At 46.9% G+C, this 22,666-nt stretch overlaps 1 protein-coding gene across 2 annotated transcripts in view; it reads right to left on the bottom strand.

Moving 5' to 3' along the window:
• The window catches only part of sdk2a (sidekick cell adhesion molecule 2a), a 78,248-nt gene that overhangs the window by 25,814 nt on the left and 29,768 nt on the right, over positions 1 to 22,666 (bottom strand). For both annotated transcript variants that reach the window (XM_084037139.1, XM_084037140.1), the window contains exons 2-5: positions 7,168 to 7,330; positions 5,460 to 5,566; positions 5,076 to 5,223; positions 2,971 to 3,104 (exon numbers count right to left, since the gene is read on the bottom strand). In XM_084037139.1, the coding sequence (XP_083893265.1) occupies positions 2,971 to 3,104; positions 5,076 to 5,223; positions 5,460 to 5,566; positions 7,168 to 7,330 (552 nt within the window). The remainder of the gene's footprint in view (positions 1 to 2,970; positions 3,105 to 5,075; positions 5,224 to 5,459; positions 5,567 to 7,167; positions 7,331 to 22,666) is intronic.

The following is a 22,666-nucleotide window of genomic DNA, read 5'->3' as shown; positions in this document are numbered from 1 at the left end:
GGGGGGAGTGAAAAAAAGAAAATCCATAAACCCAAAAGCAGACCTCGGTGTGAGCCGGCCTGCCTGATCCGGCAACGCTCGGGTTGCCCGGATCCTCACATGGAGACTGACAGTCTGTCACTATCACCGGCGGGTCGCCAGCACGCTGTCGCCGGCTATTAACACCCCTGTCTTTGCTTTAGATCCCTTTTCTAGTGCACGCAGCATTTCCTGAGCACTGCATTAGCCCAGGTGTTTGAAGCCATTATGTAGCATAATTGAGACAAACACAAAAGGCGATTAAATGCAGCACCATCACTCACGGGTGTTCGCCGAGCCTCCAGCCAACCATCGATTCGCTGCCCTCAATCAGTGATCTCTCTCTGAATCTGATCTCACCCCCCCCTCCCCGGAGTGCGGCTATGGGCCTGTGCGCTTGTATGTGTTTGAGTGATTGCACGTTTGCAGCGTATTTTACGGTGTGTGTGTGTGTGTGTGTGTATCAGGGCTATCCCAGGTTAATACGGCCCCTAATGAAGTTTTTATTATTATCATTGTTGTTGTTTTGTGCAACGTCATTGTAAATCAAACCCTTTCCAGACCAGTTCGTGTGGAATCTCAGCGGCATAATGACAAAAACGCAGCCCTCCTGATGCGTTATCGCCGTTTGGGTTCCGCTCCACGTTTGATTGCTTGGAAACCGAGTCCACAGATCTTCAGCTCATTATTTCAGTCGCATTACAGTTTTTAGTTTAACACGGCACGCTGCCGTACGAACACAGTCAATCATGTGAAATTACTTTCTTTTTTTTTTTGGGCCGCGAATTCTGTGTTCCCGCCGCACGCTGCGAGGCTGAGGTTTAGGTTTCCAAAATGAATGTAAAGCACAGCGTTGCAAATGGTTCACAGCCGACAATGTGTATTTAAGAAGCTGTGATTTGGGCTGATCCAGACGAGGACTGTGAGCGTGCAGCTTCCATGGCGAGCAACAGCGAAGGAAACGAAGAGCAAAGTCAGACTTAGCTGCAGCGTGACATTTTGCTTTCACATCTGAAGAATGCACTTAACATTTTAAAATGAAGACGTTTGAATTAACCTCAAATCATACCTAAACACACATTAAAAAGATAATTCCAGAATAACAAGTCAGTGTTGGACTTGTTAATGTTTGTTTGGCAAAAACTCAAATTTGATGACATTTTATTAAAAATAAATATATTTGGATGCAGATGGTTCAACTGTCGATTGAAGGGAATTGATCAATGTTGCAATCCTGCAGCAGGTTTCATAACGGTGGTACGAGCACCATCTTAAGGGCATCATTGACATGATCAATCATTTGCATAGCAGAGGCCAATCAATCCAATCAATCCATGTAGCACGGCTTGTCAGGGAAGAATCAAAAAATGGAAAGTAAGTCCAAAGGATTTATGAGAAAAATATTTATCTAGTTATATTTATCAAATGTTACAAATGTGTGTACATATGCAAACTAAAGTTTGTCAAACTGAGTTAAACTCCATTCTATTTGGCCTCTCTCTGTTTGCCGGTGACACAATGAAAACAGGAGAAATCCATTAGATTAGTCAAATCTAATGGATTCAAATTTTCCGGAAGACATGATTGGTTCCTTGGCAGACTAATTAATGTATTGCAGTTCATAAACTCTCAGTGTTGAGAATACCTCGAGTGTGTAATCTCCTAATTAAACGGGAACAGTAAACAACGTGCTGACCTGCATAGCAAATTCTCGCCACTGATGTCACCGCGTTGCGTATGTTGGCCTGTGTCCGAAGACAAGTGGAAACCAGAGTCACCCGTGTTGGATCCACACTAGAAGACCAAATGCCTGCCCACTTTGAGTATGAGCCAATGTCGCTTGGCTTCTGACTATAAGAAGACTGGGCTCCGTCTCATTTGTATGCTCCCTGTGGAACAACACGCTCCCGCTACTGCATATTTTTTTGTCTTTTCTCCACAGAGTTGCTAAAATGAACATTTGCAGCTGTGGAAACCTTATTGACTTTCAGATGCAAAAATACGGTGATGCGATCCGCAAGGTCAGATGCCGTGATATTCGGCGATATCTGGGGTCCCCCTGCAGATTGCTGCGTCATGCGTATTGAACACTGAATTATAAACACCGTATTAACAATATGATGAGCGAGCGAGCGGGAAGCTTGATATTAAGAAAAAAAAAAAAGATGTGCGGCTCCGCATGAGAACAGGTTAAAATCCTCAAAACGCCCATTAGGTAAATGGTGCAAATCACAGGGGGATTTTGTATTATAGGTGCTATGAAATTCTGTCATAAATATTATCTTCAGAGCCTGTTACATTTAGTGGCTCCTTAAATTGGCTGGTGCCGCTAAGCAGAGGAAGACTGATTTGATCTGGATGAAAGTAACAGTAGGTAGGGAGGATTTTGAGTGACTTTGTTCAGATGAAAGAAGGTGAAAGTAGGTGGGAGGATGTCGAAGCGTAAACGCTAATGACTCCGCATGTAACCGCGGCTCTGAGCGGCGGCGAAAACTTTTATTTGAAGTTGTTAGCGTTTAGAAGTGTGGGCCGACCTTCTAGTCTGATGTGTGTGTTTGAGCGCGTTTAACCACTCCGCCGTTTGCTCGGTGTCATTTTCATAAATCTGCTTCTCTTTTTTTTCTTTTTCTTTTTGCGAGGCGCGATTAAAAAACTGAAGGTCCGCTTTATGGGCCCGTACATGCAGCCAGTAGGAGATACACACACTCAGGACCATCACTCTCTACCTTGAGCCAGACATTAGAGGAGGGCTGCAGAAACAAAAAGAACATTGTAGATGATGGGTGTCATTATATGCGTTGGAGGCAGAGAAGAAGAAATAGCAAAAAAAAAAAAAAGGAAGGATACGACAAAAGGGGTACGCCAGTAGAGGGCGCTTTCTCCGCTCCTCTTTGGCTGTGCAGCTGCTGTGTATCAAGCTGAAAATGTGAATGCACGTGCACGCGTACTTACTCTCCACTGTGAGTGTGATGGGCTGACTGGTTTTGTTCTCCCCATTCTTGTCGTTGACCGCCTGGGCGTAATAGCGACCCGCATCTGGAGCCACGGTGGACAGGATGACCAGCGTGTTGTCCAGGGTGATGGCACTGAGCAAACATGCACACACACACATTAGTTAAGCACTACTTTTAGGGACATTGCTTTGCCTGACATTCATTCCGATGACGCTCGCATAACCGTACCCTAATCAAAGACACGAATGCAGCAGGCAAATCAAACTGGGTTCACCAAATTTGGCTCCAAATTGATCACACCTCCGCAGTCCAAGCGCACGGCAAACTGCCCACGCACACACACGCATTAGCAAAATGCACGGACACACTCGTATCATTAAAACACTGAGTAGTGTTTTCCTCGCAGTCAATAAATCCTGAGGGTAAACACACTTACTCATAAATTATGTCTGGAAAAGAAGCACATGAAAACAATTCTTTATATGAGCACTTCCATCTACAAGGCACTGCAGTGTCCTGAATGAATGAATCCACAATGTCTCTCATTATTTTTATACTCGCCGCTGCGCAGTACTCGGGATATAACACACACAAAGCGAGTGTAATTTCAATTGCTGCGTGAACCCAGGGGGTTAAGATAAGTGAGGCTGGTACTTGTGATATATCCGTAATACATCCAGGCAAATTAATTGGTCCAACAGCTTTGAGCAACTGATGAACTTAGATGTCGACGGATGTATTGGTAAGATGTAAGCCACGGTTAATCTTTATGCAACCTGCCCCACACACTACAAAAGGTGCCCTAGACATCTCTAAATGCTGTAAACTCAATATAATGTGCTCCATTAGCATCGCGTTAGCTCGGCTGATCTGTGTGTCAAGGTGGATTTTTTTAATTTGTCCCATATTAATTTCATCCACAGTAATCATGACATGAAAATGAATAGGTAATTGTAGAAAACGCTAGCAACTAGATTGAAAAATAGGTGGAAAAAAATGCCCTTTTGTGCTCCAGGAGTGGCTGAATGTTGGTTAAGGCTGACGGGCTCAAATGTTTGAGCACGCAACCAGATTAGGCCCTCCGTATCCGCCAGCATCTGCCCGATCGGTATGAGGATAAACAGACACACTCCTGGACAATTAGGAGCCGTGACTCCTCGCCGAGTCAACACACAGTCACGCGAACGCACTCCAAACACCAACACACACACACAAACACACACACACAAACACACACGCGCGCCTGTGAATATCAATGTGGCCTGACACAAAGCGAGCAAACAGGCGGTAAATGTAGTGTCCTGTCAGTGGCTCTCATTGTCATGGAGCAAAGCTTCAACGCTTCACTTCTGATGAGAGTCAGACACACAACCAGCTCTGAAATTGGTCTGGAACAATCACAGAAAAGAGGATGAGATTTCCATTTCTTCTCACAAGTTCTTCTTTTTTTTTTTTTTTTTTTTCGGGGAGCCTGCAGGCAGAGGGGTACACGCACCAATCTTCAAGGTAAAGTTTGCAACTCTGGATAAAAGTCTTCATGTCAGCTATGACATGGTGGAGCTCGCTGCTGAATAATACATGGGGAGCCGTGGACTGCCTACCACACACACACAAACACACACATGCTCAGAGCACAGGCCATACAGATATACAGTCACCCACAGAACTCCCCACTGTGCACATGCAGCCTCACACAGATTCTTACATGTGCACACGCACAAGCGAATCCACCCAGGGGCGAGACCCGTCAGTCAAAGCATCATCAATTGAGGCCTTTTGTCCAATTGTGTCTAATTGGATCCCCTGCTGGCTTCTCTATCTCTACCCTTCAATCATTCCGCCTGCGAAAGTCAATAGGGGCGCTATAATAACCCGCTTTATCATTGAGAGGTGATTCGATGATGAACGCGGGGCCATCTCCAACATCCGTTCACCGACTTGCTCCGCTCAACTTCACCGGGGCGAAGAAAAAAAACTCTGCGAGTATCGAACCTCTCGGAGTTCTCTGGAGTGAAAGATATTCTGCTTCCCCAACAACTCATATATAATACGAGCGCACACACAAAACTCACACACTCTCCGACAAATTGCAGGTGGACTTACATGCGGCTGCTGGAGGGAATCTTGCGGCCGTCTCTGAACCAGGTGATCTGTGGCCTCGGGAAACTGTGTATCCGCGGCGCGTGCACGAGAGCGCCCTCTCCCTGCGAGACGGTTTGAGACCTCTCACCTTCCACGAAACCGCCCATGTCTTAGCAGGCAGGAAGAGAGGAGTGTGAGAACGAGGAGACAAAAGAAAGCAAGAAAGAGGAAAACAAATAGACGAGAGAAAAAAGAAGAATTGTCGTTATTGCCACGTTATGTACCTTTTTTGTTTCAAAAACTAAGCTCCTTTCCCTCAGGGTGACATATCCACACACACTAGCCTTTTTTTTTAACAAAAACACTGTCCTTCAGATGTGTGGAAAAAGAAAAACCCGCACTCACAAGCAACCTGCACTTCAGTGCTGCACTGCATGATCGCGCCCACTCGATTCCTCACGATGCAGCGGTAGCGGCCTGCGTGAGCTCGGTCCAGCGAAGGGATCAGATACCTAATTGGCACACACACACACACACACACACACACACACACACACAACACAAAGTGCCATTAGTCATCATCAGCATGACTGACAGCGACATTTATCATCTGTGCTTTTTATCCCCCCACACACACACTCACGGCGTTAAAACTAATCGAGATGTTTCACCAGGCACCTGAAACGCAGCTTGAAAGGCATTAGCGATGAGACATCGACGTTCTAAATTAAGAATACAAGAGAGAGCGGCCTTGAAGTGTGATTCAGCGCCCATGTGTGCCAGCTGATGCTAAATCTTAAGGCCAGCTGTGGAGCGAGCAGCTAGGAGACTTCCGGACTGTTTGACCATTGTTATCCTGCGTCTTCAGCCAGTTGAATCACATCATCAGGCACCTCTCACCTGTTAGTGGGCAGCCATAACTTCTGTCCCCCCCCCCCCCCCCCTGATGTGCATTCATGTTTAATGGTGTCCGTGTGTGTGTGAAATGCTAGATAGATAACCCCGGAGCTGAGTCCCCTTTAATTGGTTTGCTACAGCCACTTAGGAGTGTGGAGTCGGCCCCTGCCATGCTCCCCCTGCAACTGCAATTCATGGTTGGGGTTGGGGTGGGGGGGGGTTGGTGGAAGTCTGATTAAATGGATTCCAGTTCTCCTCTTTGATCGGGGCTGGTGAAGAATAACAAGCAGTGGGCAGACCCGGAGACTAAGCCACGTGAGAGCACAGCCAAATACTGAGGAAAGACAAGGAAAGAAGGAGAAGACAAGGGAGGGAGGGTGAGAGAGGGAGAGACATGTCGGGAGGAAGGGTGTAGCCAGCGATGGCAATCAGACCACCTGAGAGAGTGTGTGTCCGTGTCAAGGGGACCGGTTCAGACTGTGAGGAGAGAGTGAACACTACAGGGCTAGAATTAGATAGAAACTGACTTTCACCGCAGACTGCGACTGTGACTCCAGGCACACACACACACACACACACACACACACAGTACACGGACAAATGGGTACAATGCATTCCCGCGTACACACACACAGAGAGGCCTTGTTAGCACAGGCTGTAGTTTTGTCTTGTCACACTCCGCGCTGCTACTAGAATTTCTCCGGCTTCGTGATAGAGGCTGAAGTATAAGTGTAATAAAAAAAATAAAAGAAAGAGAGAAAGAAAGAGTGTCCAGAAGAACTCCTCGGTCAGTGAAACCGCTTCATACTGCTGACGGAGCACAGTAGCCCACCCGCGCTGCAACAATCTGATGAAAAATATGCATTGTTAAGATTTTTGTTGCAGCGATGATAGTTTCCACAAATGGTGGGAGGGGGAGAAAATAATAAAAAAAAGAGTTATCCGCTCACGCCATCTCTGCATGTTACTGTGTGTGAGATACAAATCGGAATAAATCTGACAATCCCCAGAACACAAGCCGTAATGTCTCGGGGGAGACGTGCAGCCAAATCAGCCCCTGAATAAATCCATAGAAAATGAGTCCCGGATATGAATAAAAATGAGCAATTGAACTATTAGTTACAACTAAACGCTGCCAAAATGTCCTCATGTAGTAAGCTAATTGTAGACGATGAATTAGAAAAAGAAAGAAAAGGGGCAAAATTGAATTCCTCACCTGTATTCCAGGGAGAAGCGTGTGAGCTGGGTGCCGTTGTAGATCCATTTGAATTCCAGCGGCCAGCTGCCCTCTGCCATGCAGGTTAAGACCAGCCGGTTCCCCTCCAGGTGAACCTGGGTCTGAGGAGGCTCCATCTTAAAATAAGGTGCGACGTCATCGACTGGAAAAAAAGAAAAGAAGAAAATAAAAGGGAATAAAGTGAGACTGGTACAAGGGAAGAAAGAAAAGCCATCAGAGGAGGTAGTTGGCGAAGAAAGGCAGTGATTGGGTGATTCAGTAACCCCTGTAAGCAGACACACAACACAATTTCGGCAATTCACAGGAAATGAGGACTCAGAAGTTATTTACATTTTTTCTTCCAGCACTGATTGGGAACTTGAAGGTCAACGGAGAAAAGGAAAAAAAAAAAAAAAAAAGCGCCTGCCAAAAAGCACATGAAATAACTTGTTACCACAAAAGCAGCTTACTCTTTTATTTCAAAGCCGAAAATGCGCTGGCAAAGAGGTAGAGGAGCAATTTGTGCAGCAGAGGAAGTGTAAATGAACTCTTCCATACCTCTAGATCAGTAAAGGGAGGATGGGGGGAGAGAGAGAGAGAGATGGGGGGAGGGAGGGGGGAGACGGAGAGAGGAGGTAAGGAGGAATAGACAGAAAGCAGATGGAGAAAAATACAGCAGAGATTGCACACACACACACACACACACACACACAGAAGAAGGCGAGCAAGTAGGAGGAAGAGAGAGTGCGAAACTAGGAAGCCACGGGGGGTGGGGGCGGCGGGGGCTGCTTTAGAAAACACAAAGTTTCCCAGCCTTAAACCCCCTCCTCTGACAGGATGAGTTATGCTCCGTGCCTCCCTTCATTTATCTTTATAGTTCCCTAATGCAGCCAGATTATACAGGCCCCATCCGCAACAACGCACACAGCCAGTGCAGCCAGAGAAAGCCTTTAAGGTGATACGCGAGGTCCAGGGCCCGGGCTCGCTAGACAAAGTGCTTTCATTTCGCCTGATGAAAAAGGCATGATCAGACCTATTGATCCGTCTGCTCTCGCCAGCCACGGGCGACACTGAGCCGATTGTGCCAGTGTTTGTGGCGAGCTAATTAAAGTCTGTATTAATAGTTGCAGTAAGCCGCCAAAGGCCCGGAGCACGACTGGTTCTGGGTCTACCACGCGAGCTGACTCACTCCTAATGCTGGGAGCGCCGGAGCCTCTTTTTCTCTCGCCACAATCCGCACGCAGGTTAACGCCCCAGAGATTTATGGGCGTGATGGGACTGGGTGAATGTGAGGGCAGTAAATTTGTAACCCGATGGAAACATAAAGGAATGACTGTGCATCTCTGTGTTTTATTCAGACGGCCATGGGTGCACTGGAGGGGATACATACACACAAACAAATACCCACAATGCCCCTCTGAGAGCTGCAGCTTACTCCCCTTTTTGGTAGCAATATTCCACTAGCCGGCGAACCAAGACCCTTGAAAGTGATGCCTGTCTGAGCCCAAACGTGGGAGCCATCGCCATTTTCTCCGGGCCGCAGCTGCTGAAGTGGTGGCTTCGCTGTAATTCAATCCACTACTAAATGCATTCGTACTTGACATAACACACACACACACACTCACACAACATCTCAAAACATTCAGTTATGGCTGAACAAACGCACCCACACAACACCCGACCACTTCCAGCTGGTTCAGGGGCTTGGTGGCTGCATGCACTTAGCAATGCATCTCCGTCAACAAGCCACCATTAGAGACCCGTGCATGCATAAACCTAGGAATGGCTAGGAATGCGTTTATTACCCACGTTACTGATGTAAAATTGGGAAACGGGGAATTGATTTCACAGTAATCGCCACTTGGATTACTTATTTCAGTGCTGTTCGTGTGCTTTGCATTCGTCTTTTTTGCCTCAAATGACCCGTTAGATGGAGCCCCTGCTTTTGAATCCCTTAACACTGCGGCTAACTGTGACATGTGCGACCAATCTCACATTTGGAGCAAAGTGTAAATCTTCAGGAGCAAAGCCAGATGGGAGGGAGGGAGAGAGAGAGAGAGAGAGAGAGAGAGAGAGAGAGAAATCACAGTTTTAATGTTGATCACGTACAGTGGAGAGTCGACAACCAGGGAAAAACCATTGCTCGCCACGTAAGCAATCTTCTCCGTGAGAACTTAAAGGGCCGCTGACCGCTACAGTTCCGTACCGCTGAAGGAAGATGGGACCAATTCCTCTGCATCTAATGAGTTTCGGACCGGAGAACCTCTCGTCTGACCCTCATTCTCCTCTTCATCAATGTGCTTTCAATCTTTACCGCGAGCCGCTCGGGTCAAAAAAGCAAAGTTATATGTTTGTGGATGCTGCGTGTTTTTCTGTTTCCTCTCTCTCCATCAGCTACTCCAGAACAACACTGTAAATACTATGCAATGCGTCTGTATACACACGTCAACGTGGGATCATAGGCGTCTATTTTTTGCTCACTCGGCTGTGATCTTCCACACGTACGCACATACAGTACGCAGCTTTGCTAATGTGTACAGTGCGCACACTAGAGGCGACTCACTGTGCGCCGCTGTCACTAAATGTGTCAGGTGGAAGTGTTTGCCTCCTCCGTGGTATCATCATCGCCGAGCTGATCCACAATTTGTCTCATAAGGTGTCATCCCGTTTTCAGAGCGCTAAGAGTTCGTGGAACAGGAGGCGTGCCGTAAAACGACAAATACAGAGCACTCGTCTCATGTTTGCAGACGCGCAGGCCTGTGAACCTCAACGACTGTGCAAACAGGGGAGTGTAGAATGAACTTAGTCCATCTGACTGACTGTGTCAAGGTGAAGCAGTGGAAGAAGGAGTGTGGCCCCCTCCATTCCAGCGATGGATGAAGGGACGGCGGCGGCTCTGGCAGGTGCAAGGCAGCGCCTGCTTTAGGCTTTCAGATGGAAAGCTAGAGGCCAATCCTTCTGGACCATGTTTTCCTGCAGCGCTATAAGCATAGATAAAAGCTAACTGAAACAGGGGTCGGCAGATGTAGGGAAGTCCAAAAAAAAAAAAAAAAAAACTGCCATGGGAAGGCCAGGAGGGCTTTAGTGTGGCTGCTGCACCGCCAGCCCCCATTCTCCAAAAAAGGCTACGGAAAACACCTTATTCTAACCTGACAGCCGAGGTTGAATGGTGGCACATCTCCAGCGCCGCCGCATACACAGAATTTTAATGGCCGCCAGACAAAGAGCACAGCCACCAGGGCAGCTTTATAAAACAAGGCCCATTGTGCACCTCCCCCCGTTGAGCCACGCTGGCACGCAATCACACAGGCGGTGTTTTTCACACCCGGCTTTTGTCTTCGCATTCTGTCTCTCACTTATTTCGAGCCTCACCTCCGTAGCCCGGCTCCACTCCAGCAGCGCGGGAGCTCTTTCCTGCCCTCTGTTTAATCCTCGGGCACCTGCGTTTGAGCCGACGTAGCCACATCCTTTCGCTGGCACTCGGCATAAACCGTATCGCTCGGATGCAGTGAGGAAAAGTCGAGGCTGCATGCCCGCCGAAACATTCGTATACTCTTTGTCCATTTCCCCACACGCTCACACTCGTACCCTCCATCGACCACCTCATGGTGCATCATGTCATCCGGGGAAAATTTAGGGCCGTCATTTAGCCTCAACAATTGGTCTTTAACATGCGAGATGGGTCACGGTTAGCCTCTCTGATGGGGGTTATGCAACAGTCATGGGAGTGACCTTGGCCTTGTAATGGGTTGGTGAACGGGTGAGGAGGGGTTGGGAGGTTTGTGGAGAGGGGTTAAAAGCATTTGAAGAGCTGATGAGAAGCCTCCCTCATAGAAACACACACACACACACACGCGCACACACACGCGCACACACACACACACACACACACACACACACACACACACACACACACACACACACACACACACACACACACACACACACACTCTCTGTGATTTGTTGTCTTACAAGTTGAGATGAGATTCTTTCGAGCGGGACATGTCGCTCTTTTAAGAAAACACATAAATACACAAGTATGCACGCCAGCCGCTTCCCTCCCCAACCCCGCCGCACTACGAACACGCGATCCATCCTGAAGGTCAGGCCGAACTGTCACTCCCGTCGCCGGCTGCTGTCACCGTGACAACAGGCACCCCACCGGTTTACACTCCATCACTTAGGTGAATCAGAAAAAAAAAGAAAAAAAAACAGGCGGACACGAAGGGGGAGGGATCCAGAGGGGAGAGCGAAGGGGAAAAAGACGGAGAGGAGAGAAAAGAGAGAGCGATTGTGAAACAGATGGCGAGAGAAGTGCGGGGCTTATTGATAAAAGAGAGAAATTGAGAAGTGATGTCGAGGCAGGATGAGGTGAGGGATTGAGGAGGGGGGAAATGTGAAATAAAAAGAGAGAGAGAGAGAGAGAGAGAGAGAGAGAGGGGAGGAGGGTGTCCTCCAATGCAAGGCAGCAAGGTGAAGCGACCCATTACAGCCAGAGCCAAACAACCAGGCCAGGCCTGAAAGATAGGGAGGGGAGATGGAGAGCCTCCATCTAACCCTGCACTCATTTAGAGAAATGGCCAATGGATCAGCATCTGCATGCCACACGAGTGCCAGTCCATCACGGCTCCGTTTCTCCCTACCTCCTTAATATCGATGGCCCCTAGAACATGTTTGTGCACCGTATAGGATCTCATTGGTATCTATGTTGTGGCAATTCAGGCTTCATGGCCAAGATGAGGTGCTTTTTAAAAAGCTTGTGCGGTCATGCTCGCCACTCAGAGGAAAGAGATGAGGTTAAGAATATGGATTTTCATGTTGAGCTGCCTGAGCGTTTTTTTTCTTTTTTTTTTCTCTCTTTTCTGACGCCGTGGCTGCTTTGATGTTTCAGTTAAAAAACTCCTTGGGTCGCCGTAGATGAAATACCGTCTCCAGCCCGGCTGTGTTTAGTGGAATCGCCACGGGTTAATTGATGTGTAATTGATGTGATTAATTGAGGTGTAATGTAGCGTACTGACGTGTCTGGGATCCCGATCGCTCCGGGGCCTATGTGTGTGTGTGTGTGTGTGTGTGTGTAGGTGTGCCTATCTGATGCTGCAGCATCACAATTAGAAAGCACTCGTGTCCAGCCAACAAATGGAGATTTAATTAGGAGCGAAGACAGAGTGGAGGCCAGTCAATGGGGCAGCAGATTGAATTATCTGGACACACACTAGAGCTGGGCGGCGCAGACAAATTCACAGTCGCACACATACTCGCGCACCCTCTGTTTGGAATTCTTCCCTGTTTTCGCTGCTCCTCTGAGTGCCTCCCCTCCACCTTTCCACCTGTCTTGAACTATCTTTTTTCTTCCCCGATTCTCCTCATTCCAGAGTTTCTCTTCGCTGCAATATCAGTTTCCTTGCCGTGTGTTGTGGCAGTTTCTCTTTCTGGGAGGGCCTTGATCTCTTCCAATACAGTCGTTTTCATTCCTCCGTGCCCTCAGTTATCACTCCTCTCTGCATCCCTTCCTTCGGAGCTCTCCGTCAAAATGCCTTCCCTCAATCTCGCCGCATCGCCCCGTTCCTCTCCGTCTCCCTCCATCCCCTCGCCCTCCTGCTCTCTCCTCTTTAGCACTTTCTGAGTCACTATATTGTATGGCGTGCCGAGGGACGTGTCTGTGATATCCAGGAGCCTAATTAGCAAGTCCAGCTCCTGGCAGAGAACACGCGCGCAAAGGAGCACAGGCACAGGGCCCAGCGTCAATTAATGAGACCTCACACACCCACCGCCGCCATTACACGCCCTCTGCAGCATCACGTCTCTAGTCAGCTCAGCCTTGAATAGCGCGAGAAACCACAAATGAACAACTGCAGCCAGATGTACGAAAAGTTATGTCTTTGATCACCATGGGGTAGTCCAAGCTTTTTTTTTTTTTTTAAAAAGACAAAAGCAGGGATTCTTGTCTGACTTTGTGGCACTCAAATAAGATTTATGTGTTGTAGCAGCGAGCTGTGAACATTTTTCTTGGAGCCAACGGATCAATGTATCAATGTACGCCAGACACGATGGCAATTTCTCTCTTTCCACAGGACGAGATATATGAAATTATTATCTTTCCTCCTAAGGAAGTGTGGTTCGCAGAGCTCTTGTGGGTTGAACAAAATGGGAAGCGATCCAGACTTGCCACCCGTCTCAGTGCGCGTGTGACTGACATCACAGTATTATTTCCCAGGTGAGACAGGCGGCTTCCACGATTTGGAAGAAGAAGCAGGGGGTTTTTGTGCGCCAGATCACATACTTTCTTTCTCAGACTTTTTCCTCTCCTCACTAGGGAGAAAGGGAGGAGGTAGCGATGGGGGGGGGGGTAGGTACAACGTTTCACTTGATCTTGGCGAGAGCTAATTGACATTGTTTGAAAAAACAAAACAAAAGAAAGCAACACAAAACAGTTAAACGACAGTAAGTGGAAGAAATAGCAACAACAACAAAAAAATCCAGAGCTGCATCGGGAATAGGAGGCGGGCAGCATGAGAAGGTTGGAAATAGGCCTAAGTGTATTTCAGAAAATAGGGCAAAGACTAATGGAGGAAAATAAACAAACGCACTGAAATGTGAATTCCACAGGGCCCCGGGTCATTAGAGTTAATACTGCACGCTACGCCATCTGCCGCGATTGTTTACACTAGCCTGGATAATTAGATCCTAATTAGTGGATGGTATGGTGGGGAAACATTATTTCACACGCATCGAGGTGGAGACGATCAGATGCACCTGCAGCGCCGCGGCGCCCGCCCGCCCGTCCGTCCTGGAACGTCGTTGGGCAGCTCCATGAAGATATCACACGGGCCTCCATTTAATTGGCCGATGTGCCAGACAGAATCTTCTCCTTCTCACCATTAACATATAGATAGAGTTGTACCTTTTTTTTAAGGGTGGGGGGGAGAGAAAGTCATCTTTGCTCTTGACATTATGACAACCGCCTTCTCCTTGTTCTCCTTTATGCCGTACGTGTGTGTGCGTGGAAAATGTATGTCGAACACGCTCGCCCTCGCCCTATAAGATACAGACACCAGAATATTATCAGGCACGGACTCAAACCGCCATGTCCCACCCGTGTTCTCCTCCCCTGCCGATCCCTTTTGAATCTCCGAATTGAAGAGATACCACCGGCATGCTGATAAGTGTGTTTGCTAGGTGTGAGGTATCAGGGGCGCTCCGCTATTGTAATATATGCGCGTGGAATGGCTGGTGATTGTGATTCGTATCAGTGTGGCAGAGTGCATGGGCGCCAAGCGGCGAGTGGCAGGGGCTGGCGCTAAATGCTAATGGCAGAGAGCAGCTGATGGAGAAAATAATTATTATCTCCCTTCATTACTTTCATACAACCTGCCTGTCTGTCTCACTTCCTCCCCCCCACCCTGAGCCCAGGCGGCAATCAGTGTTGACGATGCTTTATTGACATGTCTTGCAGAAGACAAACGCCATCTTTTTTGTGTCAATGCGTCATCCGTTCTGGATCTCGGGAGTGACGCGCTGATTATACGCGACAACGTTGGGCGGGAGAAGACTTCGGTGAGTGCATGGATGTGTTTTTCCCCATCTTTTCTAATTTGGTGGCGGTCCGGGGTGATGTGTGGTGGGATTATCACCTTTGTGGGCACGGCGGCTCCGTGGGTCCCTGTTCCTAATTGAGACCTCTGGAGTGTGAGCGCTAACAGAATGGAGCTTGTCACATCACCGCCTCTCTCTCCACCGCATTACGGCGGCCCTCTGACCACTAGTTTCTCCCATCATCCACGCCGGTGCACCGAGTCCTGCGCCCTGATGGTGTGAGAGCTATCCAATCACCCTCCCTAAAATCACTTCCTTCAGATGGAAGCTCAAAGCCGCCCATCCAGCCTATCTGACATCCCCACCAGGCCACTTTTCCTGACCTCTGAGGCGTCTGAGACCCCTTCGTCCGGTTTCCTTATCTCTGCCCCCGATCCCCGAAAGCCGGAGGAAAGACAGCGGATGAACACGGCTCCGTGGCATCGTGTGAAGACAGGCAGCCAGCGCAGTACGCCAGCAGGCAGACAGCAGATCTGAACGCCCTGACATTATGCTAATGGAGGCATTTGGCTGGTTCTTACATGTCTTCACACCACATTGCTCATCTCAATTATCAGATACAGTAACGGGTGCTGGGCGAGAAAGCATGCAACTTGAACAAAGGGGAGAAAAAAAAAATCTCAGCCAGAGATACTAATTGTTGTACTCTCTACTCATGATCAGTTAGGGTGGTTCGGTGTGAGAAAAGCATGCTTAATAGCATCCTATGTGAATACTTTGTGAAAGTGATGCATGCCCGAGAATGCAATTAATGAATAATGATTAGACGCTAATTCTGATAGACCACACTGCATTAAATATGTGTATATTTCTTTTAATTATCCAATACTTAGGCTAACAAAGTGGAAGATCCATTTAATTCAACTATGTTTTTATACGATCAAACCCACATTTCCACTTGTAAAGATTGCGTCGATCTCAAAATTGCAAGCCGCAAAGAAAACCATGAAGGCATATGGCACAAACTGCAGCTTGAAGCCCCGTGCCAACAATGCTATCTAAAGTATGAGGTTGATGATGTTTTTCTAATTATATTCATAAGCTCGCACTCATACTAACATTGCTTCTGGTGTTGCAGCGTTGTTGGCAGCGGTTGTTTTGTTCTGTTTGATTTGAGGGTAAAGATTAAGAAACTTGCCAAAGGGAAAAATCCATCGTGCCACATACCGGAATCAAACCTTCAACTCCTGCAACCCAATAGTCCATTTAATATGAAAAAGAAATATGGAAACATGGAAAGAAGTCTTGCATTTTTGAAAGTAACCAATATATACACTGTAAAATGTTGTATTAGCACTTTACAGGCTTTAACTGTAATAATCACAATATGATACTGTAATTTAGAACTGTATTATTTCACAGTAAAATACTATATTCAAAGCATCCTCTGTGATAACACAACAAATTACTGTAAAACTTTAATTGCTCTTTAACTGTGCTGCATTGTGGGATCAAACTGGTGGATCGATGCCGTTCTCTTCCATGGTGGATACTGTTTGGACCCGACACACATACCATAGAAGAACTCAAAGGTAAGGTTAACATCATTAGCCTAAAATATTAGACAGCTTGTCACAAAGTTGTCTATTAGTTGTGTGAGTTAGTAAATGAACGATCTTTTGGATCAAGGTAACACACTTTATGCTCCACTTTTTTGGCTGTTAAGTCATTTCAAAGCCGTTTTTCTCCGCGAAACTTGGTGTTTTTGCCGCAAATTAGCATGAAAGTCAGAGTTAAAGTAAGCTAATGTTAGCCTCCAGCTACAGCAACCAAGTCATTTCAAAGCTGTTATTCTCCACGAAGCTTTGCCTCACAGAGGAGTCACTTATCACTGGTCTGAACAAAAGTGGTATCGGGGCATCCCTAGTGTCATATGTTACTTTCATTGGTTTCAAAGTTGGCAGCTGCTCTTTTCAATGAGCGAGCCTGGGATTTTTTTTAAGTTATCTAATTGATAAGTTGGGAGAAACCGGAGCACCCGGTGAAAACCCACCTCTTCTCTGAGGTTGTAGTATTTGATGAGAAAAGGTTTTCCAATTTTGTATTCGCTTCTCAAGTCTTGGACTTTGCGATGGAGATTGTAATTGTGCCTCATCTTGGACGATCTTTCAGCTTTCAGCGCTCCAAGCGAGCCTGGGATTTTTTTAAGTTATCTAATTGATAAGTTGGGAGAAACCGGAGCACCCGGTGAAAACCCACCTCTTCTCTGAGGTTGTAGTATTTGATGAGAAAAGGTTTTCCAATTTTGTATTCGCTTCTCAAGTCTTGGACTTTGCGATGGAGATTGTAATTGTGCCTCATCTTGGACGATCTTTCAGCTTTCAGCGCTCCAAGCGAGCCTGGGATTTTTTTAAGTTATCTAATTGATAAGTTGGGAGAAACCGGCGCACCCGGAGAAAACCCATTCCCAGAGTGAGGAAGGACCAGGTCTAGCCTTACTTACCTACAGCAAGACTATCTCCCAGGTTCGACCCACAGCTGGTCAGCTCAGCTGGAATGGACTGGTCGTTTTGGAGCCTTTCAGCTCTCAGGACGTCCCTTTGGTGCAACGCCATGTCTCTTTCCAATGTGATGTCTCTGTGTCTTTCAATATCGTTGAGCTCTTCGCGGAGCTGCGGGATTTTGTGGCGGAGGACAGAGTTCTCCAAGCAAACGCTGTCCCGAGCCGATTTCATTTCATCATACTCTCTGTGTGAAATGCCTTGTCTTCTCATATGGTTTTGAAGACCCTGAATTTGGCGCGTCATACATTCTTTCTGAAAGGACAGGTCTTCCACCTCTTCTATGAGGTTGTTGTATTTGATGAGAAGAGGTTTTGCAATTTCGTATTCGACTCTCAAGACTTTGAGTTCGCAAAGGAGGTTGCCATTGCGCTTTATCTTGGACGATCTTTCAGCTTTCATCGCTCTGTATTCAGCCGCCATCCTCTTTTCGTCTCCGAGTTTGCCCTGAAGCTCGTGCATCTTTTGTTCCAGACAAGCGTTGCGTCTGGTCCATACCCTATTCTCTTGCAGACTTTTTGCATTTTTCTCTGCCAGGTCATCCTGCCTGCGGAGATTCTGGACGATGTCTTGATTTTTGTGCATCAGCACATTATTTTGCTGGCTCAGGGTGTTGTTCTCAGCCTTTGTCACCCTATATTCCTTCTCCAGAGCATCGTAGTCGATCAGTTTCCCGGTTATGTCCACCAGTTCTAAACTGAGATCGCGGCCTTTTTGGAGGAGGCTTTGTTTTTCTTCTTGTGCAGACCGACATTTTTCCTCCAAGGCGGTTTGTTTCTGGAGTTTAATGCGCAACTCCTGCACATGCTTCTCCAGTCTTTTGTTCTGTGCATTGGCCTTTTTGCTGTCAGCTTTGAGTCCTTCATACTGTTTCTGTAAGTCTTGGCCATTTGCAAGCTTACTGTTGAGCTCATCTATTTCGGAAGTCAGGAAGCAATTCTGTTGTTTTATGCCTTCTGTTTCATTACTAACGGCACAACCCTGGAGAATCGTCATTCCTGCAGGTGTTTTGTCATTTTCCTGGAGGGGTATTGGGTCCTTTTCAACCTCCGGAGGAATCGCCCTTTGACGACGAAACATTTTTGCCAGTTTTTCCATTGTCTACTTCAGTTTATCACTGAATGTAATATGACTAAACAGCAATCTGGGTGAAATGTGACGAAGAGGGTACACTATGCAGCGCAACTGTGGTATCAAACTGTCTTTGATCTGAAGAAAGAGGAGCAGACGTGCCTTTATAGTGTTCTATGATGACATCATCACATCATTGAATCTTCCAAATTCTGGGCGGAGTCAATCTTTTCTTTAAGAATGTGATGATGTCATCATAGAACACTATAAAGGCACGTCTGCTCTTTTTCTTCAGATCAAAGGCAGTTTGTTATTCTGGGTGGAGTCAATCTTAAAATGAATTATATTTAAATGAAAACAACTGTATACAATGAGTACAAAATAAAAGTACTGATTTATACTGTACTGATTTTTCATAGTTTTTTCCATTTTATTATTCATTTGAAAATTTTAAAAATAAATTGTAATTCAATATAATTTTTCATCTTGAAATTAAATCATACATGTACATATTGTGATACACGGTTACATGGTCTTAAAGGGATAGTTCGGAATTTTGGACATAAGACCATTTTCCAAGTCAGCCGGTGTGTTCGAGACGTCTGGAGACGTTTTCAAGACATTTCATTCAGTTCTTCTAGTTGCCGAGTTCGCTTGTGCTATGGCTAACGCAAGTCAATCGTTCTAGCTAGCATGGCATTAAAAACCCTCATACCGACTCCACAGTGCACCCGAGGCAAATCAATTAAAACACTAGACTGTCGATGTATATATATATATATAGAGAGAGAGAGAGAGAGAGAGAGAGAGAGAGAGGGAGAGAGGGAGAGGAATTACAACCACAGCAATTTTAGTCACACAGTGTCACATATATCCTGGAGGTTATCGTTAGAAATTACATAAATTTAAATAGGAACACCATCTTCCATCAGGTTAATGTATTCATAGTGCATTTTTCCCCACCGTGTAAGTGTGGAGAAAAAAAAAATCATGTTGGTAATTCTCTGAACTTTCTCCGCCTCTGAGGACCTACAAAGTGACTGTTGCCGGCTGCAATCACACATTGAAATATGCGAACGATCAAGCGGATATGGCATAATGTTACTGGCGCCCGAGCAATGGAGATAAGTGATTTGAAGGCTTAATGTGGCCCTCCACACCACATAGTTATAGCCTTGTGATTTACATTATAAAACGTCCGGTACATTTCCACTTTTGGAAAAAAAAAATGGATATAAGGACAGACAGGCAGACAGGGTGAGGTAGAAGTGACACTTTTTTTTTTATCATGTTTGTATTTTCCACCCATGATGGAACCTAATTCCATATTACTACATCTATAAGCCGTGCATAAATACACATCAAATAGCGTTTTTTCTCAGCCTCATAATCCCTGGATAATCTTCATCTACAATGTGAGCAGCACTAAATTGGAGGCAAGATTCACAAATGAACATATTTACATCGCTCCCATTAGCGAGACACTGAAGGAGATACTGCTAGGAGATTTGCCGCTGCCTTGAAATGCCTGTAGGCACTTAAGAATTTTATTAGAAGCACTTTAACGCTCACCACGCCATGGTAAGTAATGTGCTTTAATACACATATAATGCAGTGGATTACAACTCGGGATATTAATAAATCATCTGTTTTATTTATCACTTCTCTTTAACCAGAGCGAGTAAATGACATGCTTAATCTCTGCTATGGATTCAAGGGCTTTTCCTCCATAAGGATGTGTGTGTGTGTGTGTGTGTGTGTACATACCTGGCCTTCTATACAGCAAATGCAATGTTTGTGAGCGTACAGTATGTGTTCACTTGTGTCTTCACTTGCAAGCATAATTATTCATGAGGATACATTCCTGTAAATGTGTGTGTGTGTGTGTGCGCGCCTGCCTCTCCAGTTGATCTGTGTATATTTGAATTCTTCATCAGATTAAAGAGACGTGCTTGTACTCCACAGTCCCTTAATGACAGACAGATCAAAGCCCATCATGTTCCTGGCTGAGTTGAGGGGGATCATTAGTGATGGGTCAACGGGGCATCATTAGCCAGCACGCTACCCCTGCAGCGTGTTTACTCTCCTCTGAGCCCCGCCGTATGCATGCTCGCACCTGTTCGCACGTGTGTGTGTGTGTGCGTGGGTGCACACGCTCTGTTACGCCATCATCAAATGCATCCGCGTTGCTCTCTGATCTCGGCACAGTGTGTGGGAGGAACACAGGTCTCTCCCGTGGCCCATTTCCCCACAGACGAATGCTGCTCCAGCGAGTTCCGAGCGAGCCTCATCCATCGCGCCCTCCTGCCTCCGTCGACTCACTTTCCCTCTATTACGACCCAACAGGCCGATCTCCATGGCTGAAGCTCATTGTAAAAAAAAAAAAGAAAAAAAAGCCCGGCCTTGCTGATTCAATAGGCTCTGGAGGGTCCTGACAATGACCAATTCACTGGTGACTATTATTCATCACAAAAAAGCTTTCCAGCTCTCCAATAAAAATCCGCCACCCACCTTTCCCACTCCGTTTTGGTATGCCGTAACAATCCATCACTTCATAATGCGGCGTTGCGCCTTACCGAATGTACCACGCACACACACACACACACAAACACACACCCGCGTCGCTTTTCTCTTCACAACTCCCCTGAACAAACTCTTTCCCACCTCAGAAATTGCTATTTTGGTACAGGGCTATTCCTTCTCTCAGCATAAATTCTTTCTCCCTTTACAAACACTCCCTCCTGGCTGCCTTCTACCATGCACACTCCTCAACCACAAACTGCGTTTTTCCACTGCCAACTCCGTCTCCCTCCCTCCCTCCCTCTCTCACCTTCAGATACCACCCATCCGCTGCCTCCATGCCTGACTGCTTTGACAGGCCCCCCAGATTCAAGCAGGGGATTTGATCCTTCCGTGGAGCAGGAGCTCTGGCAGTGGGGTCCACTCTCCAACCGCCGGACGCAGAGCCCTAAGCCACCGATTAAAAAGTCATGAAGGCTTTTAGGGGGCATACAGGGCTGCAGTCCCCCCCCTCACACACACACACACACACACCCACACACACACACACACACACACACACACACACACTCCTCTGTGGATTGGCTGCCTGAAAATAGTCTTTGTGTTCCTGAGACAACAGTGGAATATGCAGGAGGTGGAGGGGATTGAAGAGATGCGGGTTAACGGAGCAGCAGTGCGTGGGCCACCTCGCTCTCCCCTGTGCTCTTAAGCAGCACTATCCCGGCCCCTCGCTTCCTCAGATTAGATGAAACACCCACAGGCTGTACAACATTGGCCCCTATCATATATGAGCATTGTGTCCCAGCCTTGTGAGCGTGGGACTGCAGCTCTTATGAAGTAGTGGCCTCCTCCCTTCTTCTCTGTCGTACCAAAAACCTGCTCGGCCTTCTGAGGGGTCACAGCCAAGGTCAGACTGTTTACCCCTTACTGTCATCCCCCCCGTGTCTGGCCTTATATAAGGAAACATCTGGCAGCAAACGAGTATCGATGGCTCCTTTGGGGAGGAATAAAGGATCTAATGAGAACGGCCGTGAGCTAGTTTATCATCCACCTGGATAGCTTTGCTTTCAAAAGACGTCACACAAATCAAGTAGGCGACAATTTGCCTCATAATGGCTGCAAAGGACAGGTCGTATACAACAATACACGTGTGAAACAAGACCTTAATGTGCTGTAAAAAAAAAGAAAGAAAAAAAGACTGCCCTCCCAGCGTTGGTTTACTCTTTCCAACAGCAACCATCCATACCATTGTCACAAATAGCAGCCAGCCACTAATGGAATCAATAAAGCCTTGCAAATATTTACAGGACAAGAGAGCCTCAAGGCAATCAATTCCAATCTATAGGACGATGGAAGGTTCTACTGTGGCTGTGTTTCAGGTTAGAAAAATCAATAACGTCAGCTTTGGAAGGGAAGGGGAGAAGAAAAAAAACAGCCTTATTGCAGCGGTACCCCTCAGTCTTTCACTCACGCACTCTCCTTCCTTCCATCACTCTGACCCTCACTTTGGTCCCCCCCCACCCCCACCCCCACCCCCACCCACAGCCGTCCAAGTCTGACATCTCCGGCTGCGCCTCCCAGCAGGTATTTGCAACCGCAAGAAGTGTATCCAGCGAGGTAGATGGAGGCAGCTTTTGAAGAAGGTGGGAGCTAGTGGATGTGACAGGTTGTTGAAAGCCTGGGAGATAACAGCATCTGCTTCTGGAAGCCTTAACATGTCGAAAGGTAAAGCATGGGAAGGGGGAAACGGAGGGTGAGAGGGCCGGGGCAAGTTCTCTGGATAATATGGATATAAAAACAATGTCGCTCAG

This window comes from Eutrigla gurnardus, assembly GCF_963514095.1.
Source record: "Eutrigla gurnardus genome assembly, chromosome: 20".
Taxonomy (NCBI): Eukaryota; Metazoa; Chordata; class Actinopteri; order Perciformes; family Triglidae; genus Eutrigla; species Eutrigla gurnardus.
This window is presented reverse-complemented; position numbering and strand designations above follow the sequence as displayed.